The sequence below is a fragment of the Xenopus tropicalis genome, chromosome 9 (assembly GCF_000004195.4).
Source record: "Xenopus tropicalis strain Nigerian chromosome 9, UCB_Xtro_10.0, whole genome shotgun sequence".
Classification (NCBI taxonomy): Eukaryota; Metazoa; Chordata; class Amphibia; order Anura; family Pipidae; genus Xenopus; species Xenopus tropicalis.
This window is the reverse complement of record NC_030685.2, coordinates 36,431,591-36,445,313: the sequence shown is the minus strand read 5'-3', so window position 1 is coordinate 36,445,313 and position 13,723 is coordinate 36,431,591. Positions and strand designations below refer to the sequence as shown.

General features: G+C 36.7%; 1 protein-coding gene across 3 annotated transcripts in view; it reads right to left on the bottom strand.

The window, feature by feature from the left end:
* LOC100496911 overlaps nucleotides 1-13,723 on the bottom strand; it is a 138,294-nt gene that overhangs the window by 98,796 nt on the left and 25,775 nt on the right. For all 3 annotated transcript variants that reach the window (XR_004220452.1, XM_031893160.1, XM_002941059.5), the window contains exons 9-13: nucleotides 13,510-13,613; nucleotides 9,467-9,632; nucleotides 7,864-8,046; nucleotides 7,540-7,692; nucleotides 6,192-6,336 (exon numbers count right to left, since the gene is read on the bottom strand). Coding sequence is in view for 2 of the 3 variants with exons in the window: in XM_031893160.1 (XP_031749020.1) it covers nucleotides 6,192-6,336; nucleotides 7,540-7,692; nucleotides 7,864-8,046; nucleotides 9,467-9,632; nucleotides 13,510-13,613 (751 nt within the window). In the remaining variant the exon portion in view is untranslated. The remainder of the gene's footprint in view (nucleotides 1-6,191; nucleotides 6,337-7,539; nucleotides 7,693-7,863; nucleotides 8,047-9,466; nucleotides 9,633-13,509; nucleotides 13,614-13,723) is intronic.

The window sequence follows — 13,723 nt, the reverse complement described above, 5'->3', positions numbered from 1 at the left end:
ATTATAATATGGCCATGAAAGTGATTCCTTTAGTGATTAGATTCTCTAGAAAGATTATAGAAATCAAAAAGGGTCCACTGGAGAGCTGTAATAATGCAAAAAGTTGTTGTGAATATTTAGAAATACATAGCATGCTCTAGAAAGATTTTGCTGTCCTTATAATCTCTGTCTCTATAAACCTGTGACAACGACAGCAGGTGGTTGGAGGTATCATAATAGTTTCAATGGGCACTTTCAGTTTAAACTAAACTTTCTTCTGAATTGTAAGAGGTGGAAGTAGTAATGGGTTAAAAAAATCAACAATCTTTTAGTGCTTTACATTTTTTAATGAAAAGAATATGCAGAATACTATTTCAACACTACACAAGCCCTATTTATGGGGCTGATGTTGAACAGAGACCTCTCTAAGTTTTCCCTTTAATATGTATTTTATAAGTTAGTCTTAATGATGCCAGAATAAAATCCCCTGTGCATTTAAGCCTGCATTTATTCATTAACACTCTGACTACTGCCCCACTGTGTGCATTGATCCTTAGTAGTAGATATTCCTTGCCAGTGTGTTTCTGATGAGTAGTTGGGCAGGGAACGCTGCTAGTGCAATAGGATAGAGCCCACAACGCTTGACAGGCCAACAATAGAGCATGGCTGTCAGACCACCCGGAATGATTTGCTGGCAGACTTAGTATGACCTGGGGCACAGGGGGAATCATTGGAGAATGACATCCTGCTGTGTACAGAGATCCATCAGCATGAACACTGAATAAAGTCTTTGAATTTGGCAGCAGTTTCATGCCGTGAAAATTGCATTAAATTGTCCAAGTTAAGGGAAAAAAGTTAATTGTACTTCATAAAACCAATAGTGTTCCAGGACTGAACTTTTTCACTCTAGAGCTGGGCGAGCTGTGTTGCTTACAAATGCATTGCAGGAATTTTCTGTCAGATTCCTTTAATCAGAGCAGAGATTATGCCACTTTTAAAGGCCTTTTTAAATCTTCTAGAACCTATTTAATGAGAAATGTGTATCTTGTTTTTGCTATGGTACAGGGAATAAGTTTTTTTATATGACATAAAGAGGCAGACTTATAAAAAAGTGAGTTTAGAGCTTAATACAAAAAAACTCACCCACATTCTATTCATTCCTAGGGGATTTTTAGAAGTGTATTTATCAATGAGTGCAAGTTAAAACTCACCATTTGCTAAATATGCTTCGAAAAATCCCATAGGAATAAATAGAACGTGGGTGAGTTTTTTTAATTAAGCTCTAAACATACATTTTGATAAATCTGCCCCAAAGTTTCAAATATATTAATAATGCAAAATGAAATTAACTTGCAGCACTCTTCTGCAAGGAGTTGTATGTTTTCCTCATGCTTGCCTTGGTTCTTTATGATTCCCTACCACACTTCAAAAACTTACAGGCAGGTTAATTGGCTACTAATAAGACTGAGCTTAATGTGTGTCATTTTAATATGGATCTTAGACTGTATGCTCCACTGGGGCAGGGACTGCTTTGAATGATAGAGGGGGTAATTTATTTGTGCAAATGATCCAAAATGGAGTGTAGAGATCTGGGAATGCTAGAAGACCAGAACACAAGGCACCAAGTGCAAAAAATAATGGACAATTGAGAGATTGTTAGCATCTCCTACCAGATCTTGTACACTGTATATAACAGACCTTGATGAAAGAAATGAATAAAACATTAACTCTGCTTATAGATTGACTATGATATAGACAACCTATTGCCAGCCAATTCAAATTTACACATAGATTACCACCATATTTTTCTTGCAAATTTTTTGCAAAGCTATGGCGAAAATTCGCAGTGACCAAAAAATTTACAGAGGAAAAACATTCATTGACTTTAATGTATCTGGAGTGAGACGAAAGTTGCATGCAGTAAAAAAAAGTGAGTAAAAAAAAGTTGCGCCATAGCTGCGACAAATGCATTTCACAAATTTTGTACTACTTTGCAAATTTTTCAGGAGCTTCACAAATATTTGGGCGAAGTCAAATGGGGCAGATTCACTCATTACTAGCCATGGCCCAAACAATTTTATTATGCAAAACATGTTATTAACACCCCATGCAGGTTATTAGTGCAGAAAAACTGGGGTCATTTTAGTTTTGCACCTGTATATAATTATTCTATTATATGTATAATAGCATTTGTTGTTTAAATGTCACACACGCAAAATGCTCTGAGGTAAGTACTTTGCATTTTTCAATGTTGCCATAATATAAGGATTTGGACTGGACAGGTACTGCCCTGCCTAGAATTATGCAAAATGCATGAGCATTCTATTTAACCGTTGTGTATGAATTACTCAATATCCTTGTGCAAGCATCTTACTCTAGTGTAGGTGAATACATACATCTTTAGCAATCATGCTCACTGACTCTAAGGGGCACATTTACTAATCCATGAATCCGAATGGGAAAAATTCGGATTGGAAAACGAACAATTTGCGACTTTTCCGTATTTTTTGCGATTTTTTCGTCGCTGTTACGACTTTTTCGTAATCGTTATGACTTGCGCAAATTGTCGCAACTTTTTCGTATTGAGCGCTCGTAAACGGCGGGCAAACCTTTCAGACTTTGCATGATTTTGGAAGCCTCCCATAGGACTCAATGGCACTCTGCAGCTCCAACCTGGCCCAAGAAAGTGACGATACTGAAGCTTGAATGAATCCGAAACTTTCGTACTCGGCGCGACGGCTACGAAAAAGTCGCGACAATTCGCTCAAATCGTAATGGCTATGAAAAAGTCGCGACAATTTACGAAAAAGTTGTAACGGCTACGAAAAAGTCGCAACAATTTACGTAAATATTGCAAAATACCGATCATTACGAAAAAACCGCATTCGGACGCATTCGGTCCGTTCTTGGATTAGTAGATGTGCCCCTAAGGCTTAATTCTGCAATATCAAATACATTGGCACATTGGTAACAAATTGCCTCTGCGTATTGGGCACATTTGGCACTGTGACATTAAGATCAAGAAACCTTCAGGATTATGGCATCCGTTTACTAATGTGCGATAGACATCCATAATGACTTGTGCCAGAAAAAATGCAAGAACGGGTTTCCTAAAGTGCGAGCACATTTGTCATTGCGAATTTTCTGGTGCCTATTATGGCACTCATACTATGTAAATTGTTTCGCAAAGTTTACTAAGATTATTGCCAAAATTGTCCCCAAATGTAGACAAAATTGTCACCAATTTTTATCACCACCATGAGAGTGGCATTATATGGAACAAAGCCAGAGGCTGTATAGTGGGAGTGATATAAAGTCAGTTTTTAAACATGAGCAGTGAAAATTAGTGATTGCCCTGGGGAATAATGATAGTTATAAATGTATTATTATTGAATTAATTAAGAATAATTAATATAATGTGAAAATAATTGATTCCTGAAATTACTTTATTGGCCATAAGTATTTTTAGTAATACATTTATAAATTGCTAATAAATACTATTTATATAAACTATTCATTAATGTGGCCATTGGTGAAAAAAAAATCCACAAGATTATAGCTGATAATGCAATTAATCTGAATGCACCAAAAAACTTGCAACTCCCCAGAAATAAGGCAGAAACAAACTGCTACACTTACGTAAATATCACGACTTGCTGCAAGACAAATCTGTTTCGTCACACTTTAGTAAACATGGGAGTGCCGTTAATTAATATTCGCAGTAATAATAGGTGATAGTTTATAGACAATTTTTACACCTATATAGTAACCTTGGTCACATTGATCCTGTATCTACAGAAACCAATACACACTTAATGGGTTATGTAATGAAAGGCATTGGGTTTGCCCAGGAGCAGTAACCCATAGCAACTAATCAGCAGGTAGAATTTACTTGTCACCCGTTTAAAAGCAAACAAATCATTGGTTGCTATGGGTTACTGTTATGGGGCAAACGTTGTGCCATTTATTACATATGGGCTTATCACTTGTGGGGGGGGTCCATGTTTTTGTCTCCTTTTTAGAGAATACTAGTTATAGCAATAATAGCAACATGGATAGGTTGTCTTGGGTTACCTACCCCTCAACTACTCTTTAGGTGAGCTTTGCCTGCTCAGTTGTACAGCCCCGCTATCTTTTAAGATTCTGAAAATCTCTCACTAGATTTTGTACACTGTATAAAAAAGACCTCGGACCAAAGAAATTAATAAAACATTAACTCTGCTTATAGATTGACTATCACTATGCAATGGACAACCCATTGCCAGCCAATTCAAATGCACCTAGATTACCACCATATTTTTATTTTTACTGCTTTTCAAGTGCTGGCACGGAGCAGGTGATAATTCTGTAGTTCTTTATTATCAGTGTCAAGTAAATCTGCAAGAAGAATATTTTTAGACTATATTCACTGCCAGAAACCTTAATGTATTTCTCCTCATAATTTATTCCAGAGAATGAAATATTGTCCTAGCTGCTGCTAAACTACATGTCACCATGGCTTATCACAAGTGGTATCTTAAATTATGAGCAAAAGGACATTAAAATATTTATAGTGGAAATATTTTTCAATTTTTTAAATGCCCTTATGATTAAAGTCAATAAACATTGTTCATTAAATATCAAGTACTAATGTGGGTGATTTAAATGGATCTAAATGAGAGTAAAAAGAGAAATGTATGCTTCTAGTAACCTTAAAGAGACTTTGCTTTCTCAAGCAAACCATGTGAAGGGTCTAGTAAATGAATACAGGTATATCCATCCATCTGGAAATGTAATCTTATTAGAACCAATGTGGCAATCCTTATGCATCATTGTAGGGTAAATAATAGGTAAATTCTCTTCCTAAAGTGCTATAGTGGAATACACATATACAGATAGTTTATTGGATATGAAAGTAAAGGGGTATAGCCTCAACACTCAGAAATGAATGGTTATGTATAACTTCTGGGGGTGGAAAATGGGCACAATGCATTCCCCTTTTAAGGAGGTAAAATATACTTTTTTGTAGTATGTGCTATTGGATACTCCTAAATCGAAAATTGCCATTTTAAGAATTATGGGCCGCCTCCTGGAATCATAGGATTCACAGTGCACAGAAACAAGCCAAGGCACACATACATACTAGGCCTATCAGCGAGTTCTGCCTTTTGCTCCCACACTACTTCCTGTTACATTTAGAGCTGCATTATTTCTGGTCATGTGATCTCTGAGGGAGCACACAGCCCATCACTAAATGGAGGATCAAGGGAAAGGATGTAAAGGGGCAATTTTTACTGATATATATTCCACTTTGGTAAGATACTTAAATAGGTCATTTAACATAATATAAACATATAATGAAAATAATATGTTGGTTAAGTATTCATTTTAGGGGTATAGTTTTCCTTTAATGTTGGCCTGTAGGGGGATTCTATTCAGGAGTCTATATAAGGAAATGCAATAGCTAGTCACTTCTTTTTTTGGCCTAGGAAGAACTGATGGCAGTACAGGCAACTGGGCCAGTTCCAAAGAAAAGGGAGATGCACTTCACTAGGACTAGAGTAGCCATGCTTCACATGCTGACACAATACATCATTAAGGTAAATTCTACCTGGTGTTCGATTCCAAACACCAGCTATATGTGGGTAGCCTGGCTATCAGAAAATAAAGGTATGTTTGCAATGGTATATCAATGTATGGAATGCTATTGCACTGGATTGCCATGGGAATTTCCCCTTAATATGTATAAGAGGACTTGGCAAGTTTATAGTGTAAGTTTTTTGTGTGTTCCTAGCTTTATGGGCACATCTTAGGAAGGATGCACCTCAGATATTGCACTGGAAGTTCTGTATATGAAAGTTGACAGATCAAAATAAAATGGTCCCTAAAAGTGCCCTATAACCACAAGGTAGTTATACAAAAAGAAAGTAAAAGTTTACTTTTATGATAATACACCGATATTTACCAATATTTTTGGTCCTCTTTAGTAAAATTTATCAAAGTGTGCATGGCTGTTATTGGACAGACACAAAGCAATGCCATGGCAAAGAACACCTAAAGGCAAATAAAAGCTTCAACATTTCTAGCAACTTCTGGATGCTTCTAAGCATTCTTAGCACAAGAAAAATATTGACCTTGAATTTCTATGAGATTAATATGTGATTATCTCATATAAATACAAGATTACATTCTTTATGTTTGTATTATGTCACCTTGTTTGTATGTTTATTCACCTTGCATTGATTTTTCATGTTTCAGCATCTGTCGAACTATATGGAGAAACTCCTGAGTGGGGCATTTCATAGCTGTGTAGTATGAGGCTATTCTTATTTCTTCATTCTCATGCACACTTTGGTACAGCTCTGCGAGTATAGTGCGCTGGCAAATGGAGAGAACACAGTCACCCAATAATTTGGTCAATGTGCTTAAATTCATATGAAAAGACACAACATATAGTAAAAAATTACAATGATGCTTTGTTCAGTTAACAGTAGATTGCTGATATGAAGTTTAGGTTAGTGAAATATTCCCAACTAAGATGGAAAAAAGTGTCTCACTGAGTTAAATATTATGCTGGGATAGAGACAGAGGGATGATAGTTTATTCCCTTTGTTCCAAGTACAAAATTAGCATTCCTTATTAGCTCTGTAGGACAGGAACTTCAGGCACAGTTAGCTAATAAAGGAAATCTAACTGATTGGTGAGAAAGGACATGTCAGGTTAAGTGCAGTCACTTTAGCATCTTTATTTTGACTAAATTCCCTCAAAATATTCCACTATCAGTGCTGCAAAGTATTCTAATTTGTAAAATGTCTAAATATAGTTTTTAAAAAGAACATGTCTCTCATAATAGGAAAGCTCACTTAACCAACTCTGTAAGCATGTTATTTATTCTACTAAAGCCTTTGTTTTGGTTTCCCTTGGAACATCCTCAAAATGCTTCCAACTGTGATGAGTTCTGGACTGCAGTCTCTCTAGCCTGAAAGCATTCTACAAGGTCACAGGATATATGTGCCCACAAAGGCATCTGGTGATTTCCTGCTGGTTCAGAATATTGGAAATCATCTGCATGAAGTGTTTTTCAGTGATTTAAATGAATGCTTTGATCTGTACAAGTACACAGTTAACCCAATTTTCTGATGAGTCAGTGACAATAGAAAAACATTCCACATGTTGCTAATAGCTTCTATACTATATATTTTTTTAAATTAAAGACCATATAGCTAGCTGTAACTCTGACCCTATAATAATAAAAAGCACAAAATAAATATATTCACATAATATTAGAAATTATAAAAATAGTTTTAGGAAACTAGTGCTTGCATGTGGACATTCCACAGCAAATGGGGAATAAATGAAATAGGGAAGGGCAGAGTGGGTTTGGCTTTGTGACAAATGGGATAAAACACAAAATCTGTTTTGAATGGGAACTGAAAAACAATAAATCTAAAGCCTGATGGATATGGAAATGAGTGTTAGAGGTTGAATGATATCAGTTGTAGATACTATAGGAAGTTCAGCAATGTGAAGATAGACTTGGACCAAAGAAGAATACGTGTCAGTGACTTACAAGAAACTTACATTAGCTGAACATGGAATCCTTCTAAAGGCTTCAACTGCAGCCAGTCTTATGGAGTCTGGGTTACTTCTCAGGAAGGCACAAGATGTTAGAACTGGAATCAATGATTCTGCAGCCAGTCCAGCATTTCCAATTGCTTTTAAAATAAGTTGCATCTGTAAATAATATTAAAACAATACTGTTATATGTATATATAACATAACATAATATATTATAATTCATTTGTTATGCCTCTAGCTAGATTAATCAGTGGGGGAGTGCCAATAAGAGGCAATATAGTAATATCTGTCATTATTATGCATATCAGGGCTAGTTTAATAGCTTGCCTTGTGTATCTGCTCATCTTCCTGTGCTGTACAGTTGTCTCCCAGTTGTTCTTGTAAGATTCCCATAACAGTCTGTACTTCAGGAACCTTGTGACATTCTTTTGTGATGGAACAGAAATGATGGAGCAAGGCTGTAATAGCTAAGTACACACTCTGACCAGCATCTTCCTCTTGCAACAATGGCTAAGGGGGACACAATGTGTTATGTTACATAGAAAAGCAATTTAAATAAGGACACACTCAGTAAAGTTATATCAGTAATGTATCATTGCAATTCAATGAAATCTGGATTGATACATAGTATTTGTTCCTTAGGTGTTGCCTAAAACAAGTTGCCGTGCCTCTAATTTAAGGAGCACAGATACTGTATAGTAAAGAGAACCTATAGCTAAAACAGACAGTCCAATACAAACAGTGGAGGAGGGAGATTAGGTGGAGCTCAAAATCACAAGCAACTGACTCACAAACCTAGACCTCACTGAGTCATAAGTCATTTAAACCCTGAGCAATTCCTTCTCCCATTGTTACAAGAATATAAAGTATTACAAAGCAACTTCATTTTAAACAGAAGCAAATTACTAGATTTACAAGAAGACTCTTGGAGTTCAGGAACTAATTGGGAGCCAGAGGTTTCCTGTCCATGATATTGAGAAAACCTTCAGTTCCCATCAGCGGAGAGAAAACTTTCATTCATCCAAAAATGAGCCAAACAACTGGGTCTTAAATTGCTAAAATTGACCATACCATAAATATTCTAGCTGTGCAGGTATATAAGGCAAGTTTGTTGCAACAACATTTATTCAAGTTTGAAACTATTTTTTTATATTAGTTTGAAAGAAACATTAGTCTTTTTGTAATTTTCTGTTCTTTTTTTGAAAGAAAAATATATTCTAAGGATATTTAGTAATGGTGTGCATGGAAGTATTTTATGGGGAGATCTAGGAATTTCTGAATAAATGTTCCTGAGAGCTTTTTGTATATATGGGATGTATAGAATTCTAAATAACAAGCTGCTTATATTTTATATGCTGTGCCCCTATTTTCCCAAGGTGGGTAGGGTACATGTCAATGCATTTAGAAAGTTAAGTCTGAAGAAGAATTTTTTGAGCCATTGAAACTCACCCTCTAACTGTACAGTTATTCTCCTAATCATATCAAACTGGCCCAATAGTAATAGCCTGTGTTTTATAGTATTTCTTATGGGGATAATATAATTGTTGCTTTGCATGGTCCAAAAAACTCATTCTTATTTAGTTATGGGGAACTTGTCAAGAAAATGGCCGTTGTGTCCTTTATTAGATGATAAAATGATTAAAAGGTATATTTCAATATATTTATATAAAAGATATATACTACTCTTTTGGAACTATTCCCATTATCCCACCTAGGATTTAAAGGTAGCATGGTTTGCTTGAAGTTGCAGATCAACAACATCTCTCAGGTCTCTAACCTAAAGTAGTATTTATCAGGTGTTGCCATGCATTGCCATTCCCCTTTTCTAGTTCCACATTTACCTTGTTTCTTTAAAATTAATGAATCAATTTCTTTATTATATTGCTAAAACTCTGTGTTTAATTTGTGCTAAAAAGGCAATGATTCTCACCACAAGAGATCCAACCATCCCAACTGTTGGCTCAGGTAGAAAAGCAAGTGACCAGAGAAAAGATTCTGCTTTTTCATTTTCCAATTCCTTTGCAAGAAGGATGTCTTTCATGAGACCTACACAAGCCTCTGTGCCACAGGATGGGAGAGCATCCAGTAATGGCTGCCTAGGAAGAAGAACATGTTCATTAATGCATTGCCTACTTCTTTTCCAGTAACCATAAAATATGACTATAGATAAGCATCATTGTTTGCAGTTGTAAATGTATCTCATTTATTACAAAGTTTGATTTTTAGTATTTTGTTTTCAATACTGGCTCTCAGTAATTTAATTCCTTAACTCCTATGTTTGTTTCTGTATATTGAAGTGAATTAAAGGAGAAGGAAAGTCATTTTGGCATTTTACTAGCAATAGATTTGCCATGTTAGTGCCACCTAGAACACTATATTTATTCTGCAGAAAGCCTTATCATACCTGAGTAAAGAGTCCTAGCAGCTTTCCCCATTAGTTTAAAATTGCAGCTGCCATTTTAGCTTGGTCTTCGTAGCTTCCTGCTAGAAGATGGTAGCTCAGACTACTAAGGGTGGGGGGAGTGGGTTTTATGAATTCTTATGGGAGGGGGGAGCAGGAAAAGGGAGAGAGGAGAAAGCTGTGCAGACTCTGGCCCTGGGAATGAAGGCTTTTTCTGAGAGAGGAAGTCTGATACCGAAGAATATGTTTACAAAAAAGGAGACAAGAAATCCTGCGTTTCTTTTGATAGTGGACTCCGTGCAGCTTTTCTGTAAGTGCTTATGGCTGTATTTACATAGACCTTTCTGATAAAGCTTACTTAGTTTGTACCTTTCCTGATATGCTTCAGAATGAGGCAGGGGCGGGCCGATGCGACCGGGTGCCCTAGGCAACCCGGTCGGCTACCTCGCCCCTGCACCGCTACATCGCACCCCCCCCACCCCCCCCCCGTGTGTTTTAACGCGCATGCGCAGTTCAAGCGCGGGGGGGCGGCGCAGTGTGCGAACTGTAATAGGGGTAGGCAGGAGAGGCTGCTGCCTGGCACCCCCCCAATCGTTGTGCCCTAGACAGCTGCTTCTTCTGCCTACCCCTAGTTCCAGCCCTGGAATGAGGTGCACACAGAAATGAATTGGATATTGTTTTACAACAAGCAAAAGACCAAAAAATGGCAATATGGATTAGTAAAATCTGAAAAATCAGTTTTCTTAGTTGGATTTATTGGTATTGCATGAAAATATGAAAAGTATGCATTTCTTCAGGCTCATCTGCAGGTCTCTATAAGTAATACCATAAGCAGGGCAGAGTTCTTAAATCATGCTGGAAACTTTTGGAAATACCATGTTAAATCACAGTCATAGACTTGAAATATGCAAGTCATTTTAATTAAAACACAAAAAAGATCTTAAAAGGATTATATGAGGTTATATGAAATATAGGTATGAATTTTAATAATCTGCTGTTCTAAACTTTTCCATTAATAAAAGAAAACTGGGCACCATTCTAACAGTAGGCAAAAAGCTAGAGTTCAGAAATTTTATCATATTTTTTTAGGCAAGGTAATCATGTTATTGAAATGCAGACGTGGACAATTACAATTAGGCATATTTTCAAGACAGGCTGCATTGATTAGTCTGAACACTTGGGTCAAAAGTTCCTGGGGAATGCAAGATTTAAGCAGAATTAATTCTAAAATATCTTTTCTTCAGGAGTCTACATTCTTCCCAAAGTTATTCTATTTGCTTTCGATCAAAAGGCCTGCAATAAAAGAATGCATTGTAATGGAAGGCATCCACTGTGATAGATGTCAGTCAGGGACCAGAAAGGAATGGGCAAAGGACACTTCATCATTTGACAAGAGGTGCCAACCAATTCTTCTGGTAAGATTAGATTTGCATCACAATAGAAGCGTAAAGGACTAAGTGAGTTATTCAAGCCCTGTGCCAAGCTAGTGAGCTTCTATGGAGACATTACCTCATTCCAAAAGATACTGTGAGCAAGTTGGTTGCCCAGCTCAGTTTATGGTCAAAGCTTCATTTAGTTGTTTATGAGCGTGACAATGGGGCTTCATTATTAAATGGGTAACATTTTCACAAGCTTCTCAAAATAATGCATGACATTGACTTCTGAGGTAGCAATTGAGTATGAAGAATTATGTGCAGGTTGTTTTTATATACTAAAAGTTGCATATTTGTGTGTGTAACAAATAAAAGCACTTTAATGGCAACCCATTAGTTGCAATAAACTAAAAAAATTAAAATATGCATTACAAAAATAGATTTGTATGAAAAAAGGTCACCCTGCAGGGCAGGGTGCAAAGTGCAAATAGTAGGTTCAAGCAACCATGTTTTCTGTGCTTAGTGCCTTTCCCTTTATTCTCCCTTTATTTTCCCTTTATTCTCCCAGTACAGCATTGCACAGTACGTTAAAATCTAATGATTGTACACCAGAACTTTTATTTTTAATTCCTTATTTTTGCAATGGAAACATTTAATAAATTTATTGTTTTTATTCAGTTTCAAAGAATGTGTTTCACCACAGTTAGTACTGGAACAATCTAGAAATAGTGAAGTGGGCACACAGTAGTTTTGTGCTGCAAATCTTGCCTGTTATAAGTAGACCATATTCATCTCTGTATGCATGCTAAGGGTTTTGGGGCTACAGACAATAGTCTTAGAAATGAATGCATTGTTTAATATAGTTACATAGTTACATAGTTACATAGGGTTGAAAAAAGACCTGTGTCCATCAAGTTCAACCCATCCAAGTAAACCCAGCACACCTAACCCACACCTACCAATCTATAAACTCACATACATAAACTATAAATACAACCACTAGTACTAACTGTAGATATTAGTATCACAATAGCCTTGGATATTCTGATTGATCAAGAACTCATCCAGGCCCCTCTTAAAGGCATTAACAGAATCTGCCATTACCACATCACTAGGAAGGGCATTCCATAACCTCACTGCCCTCACCGTGAAAAACCACCTACGCTGCTTCAAATGGAAACTCCTTTCCTCTAATCTAAAGGGGTGACCTCTGGTGCGTTGATTGTTTTTATGGGAAAAAAGAACACCCCCCAACTGCCTATAATCCCCTCTAATGTACTTGTACAGAGTAATCATGTCCCCTCGCAAGCGCCTCTTTTCCAGAGAAAACAACCCCAACCTCGACAGTCTAACCTCATAGTTTAAATCTTAAATATAAGTTATAATGGTCATTGATAATATTATTACCTCCAAATCATTTTAAGAGTATAGCTTATATGTATAAAGTGTTCAGTCATTTACCATGTGCTATAACTCCCAGGTGACTTTACATATGATTTCCATAAAGATTTTTCCGTACAAAGAAGAAAGTCACTTAGGGTAATGATAGACACAGTATTTTCTCCACCTGTGTACAAATATCTGGAGAAAACACCTCCTTACTTACCACTGCTATGCATTATAGAACACAGCTTAGGCTGAAGCGGATAGGTGTTTTTTCCACTGGCGGAGAATAGCTTATAGGTCCTTTACATATAGGCATTTTTTAAAGTGCTTGATGTGCAATTGACAGGTCTAAGTCTACCTAACCACACTAAAAAATGTATTCCATTGTAATCTGCCTGGTTGTATTGAAGAGCCTTTAGATTCTGCACAGTGACCTTCCATCCCTTTCCTTTTTGCATTTATATGCATTTGGCAGGTGTTTTAAACAGAACATTTTTATGAATTTAGCATGCATTTAAATACACGAACAAACATCCATGTGTAATGTCCCCATTAGAAATTTGCTAATGAATCTCCACACAGCTACAAATCAGATTATACTTAAGCTAAAACATCTGACATGGAACTCAAGAGTATTCTCCCTTTGTAGGGACACTGTCACCACAATCAACTTTTCTTAATATAAAATGGAAAATAATAGGCTGACCGTTTCGCCTTTAGAGCGTGATTAATGCCTGTGGTTTGTACAAGCAAACACAGATGTTTCTGAGCATGCTGAGAGCGCTGCGCTGTGAATACTTTGGGCTTCCCTACCAGTTGTCTCTGCATTTGAAAGAAGAACGTTGCCAGAGGTCCGATAGGGCAGCAGCAGAAAGGAGTCGCAGTTCAAACACCAGATTCATAAAAAGATCTGCAGTCTAGAGAGGAGACAACATGATTAATGATTGGCAGCTTGGAAATGTACAACAAAATATGGGACTACATACAACATATGACTAATACACAAAACAATTGAAATGGAAAAATG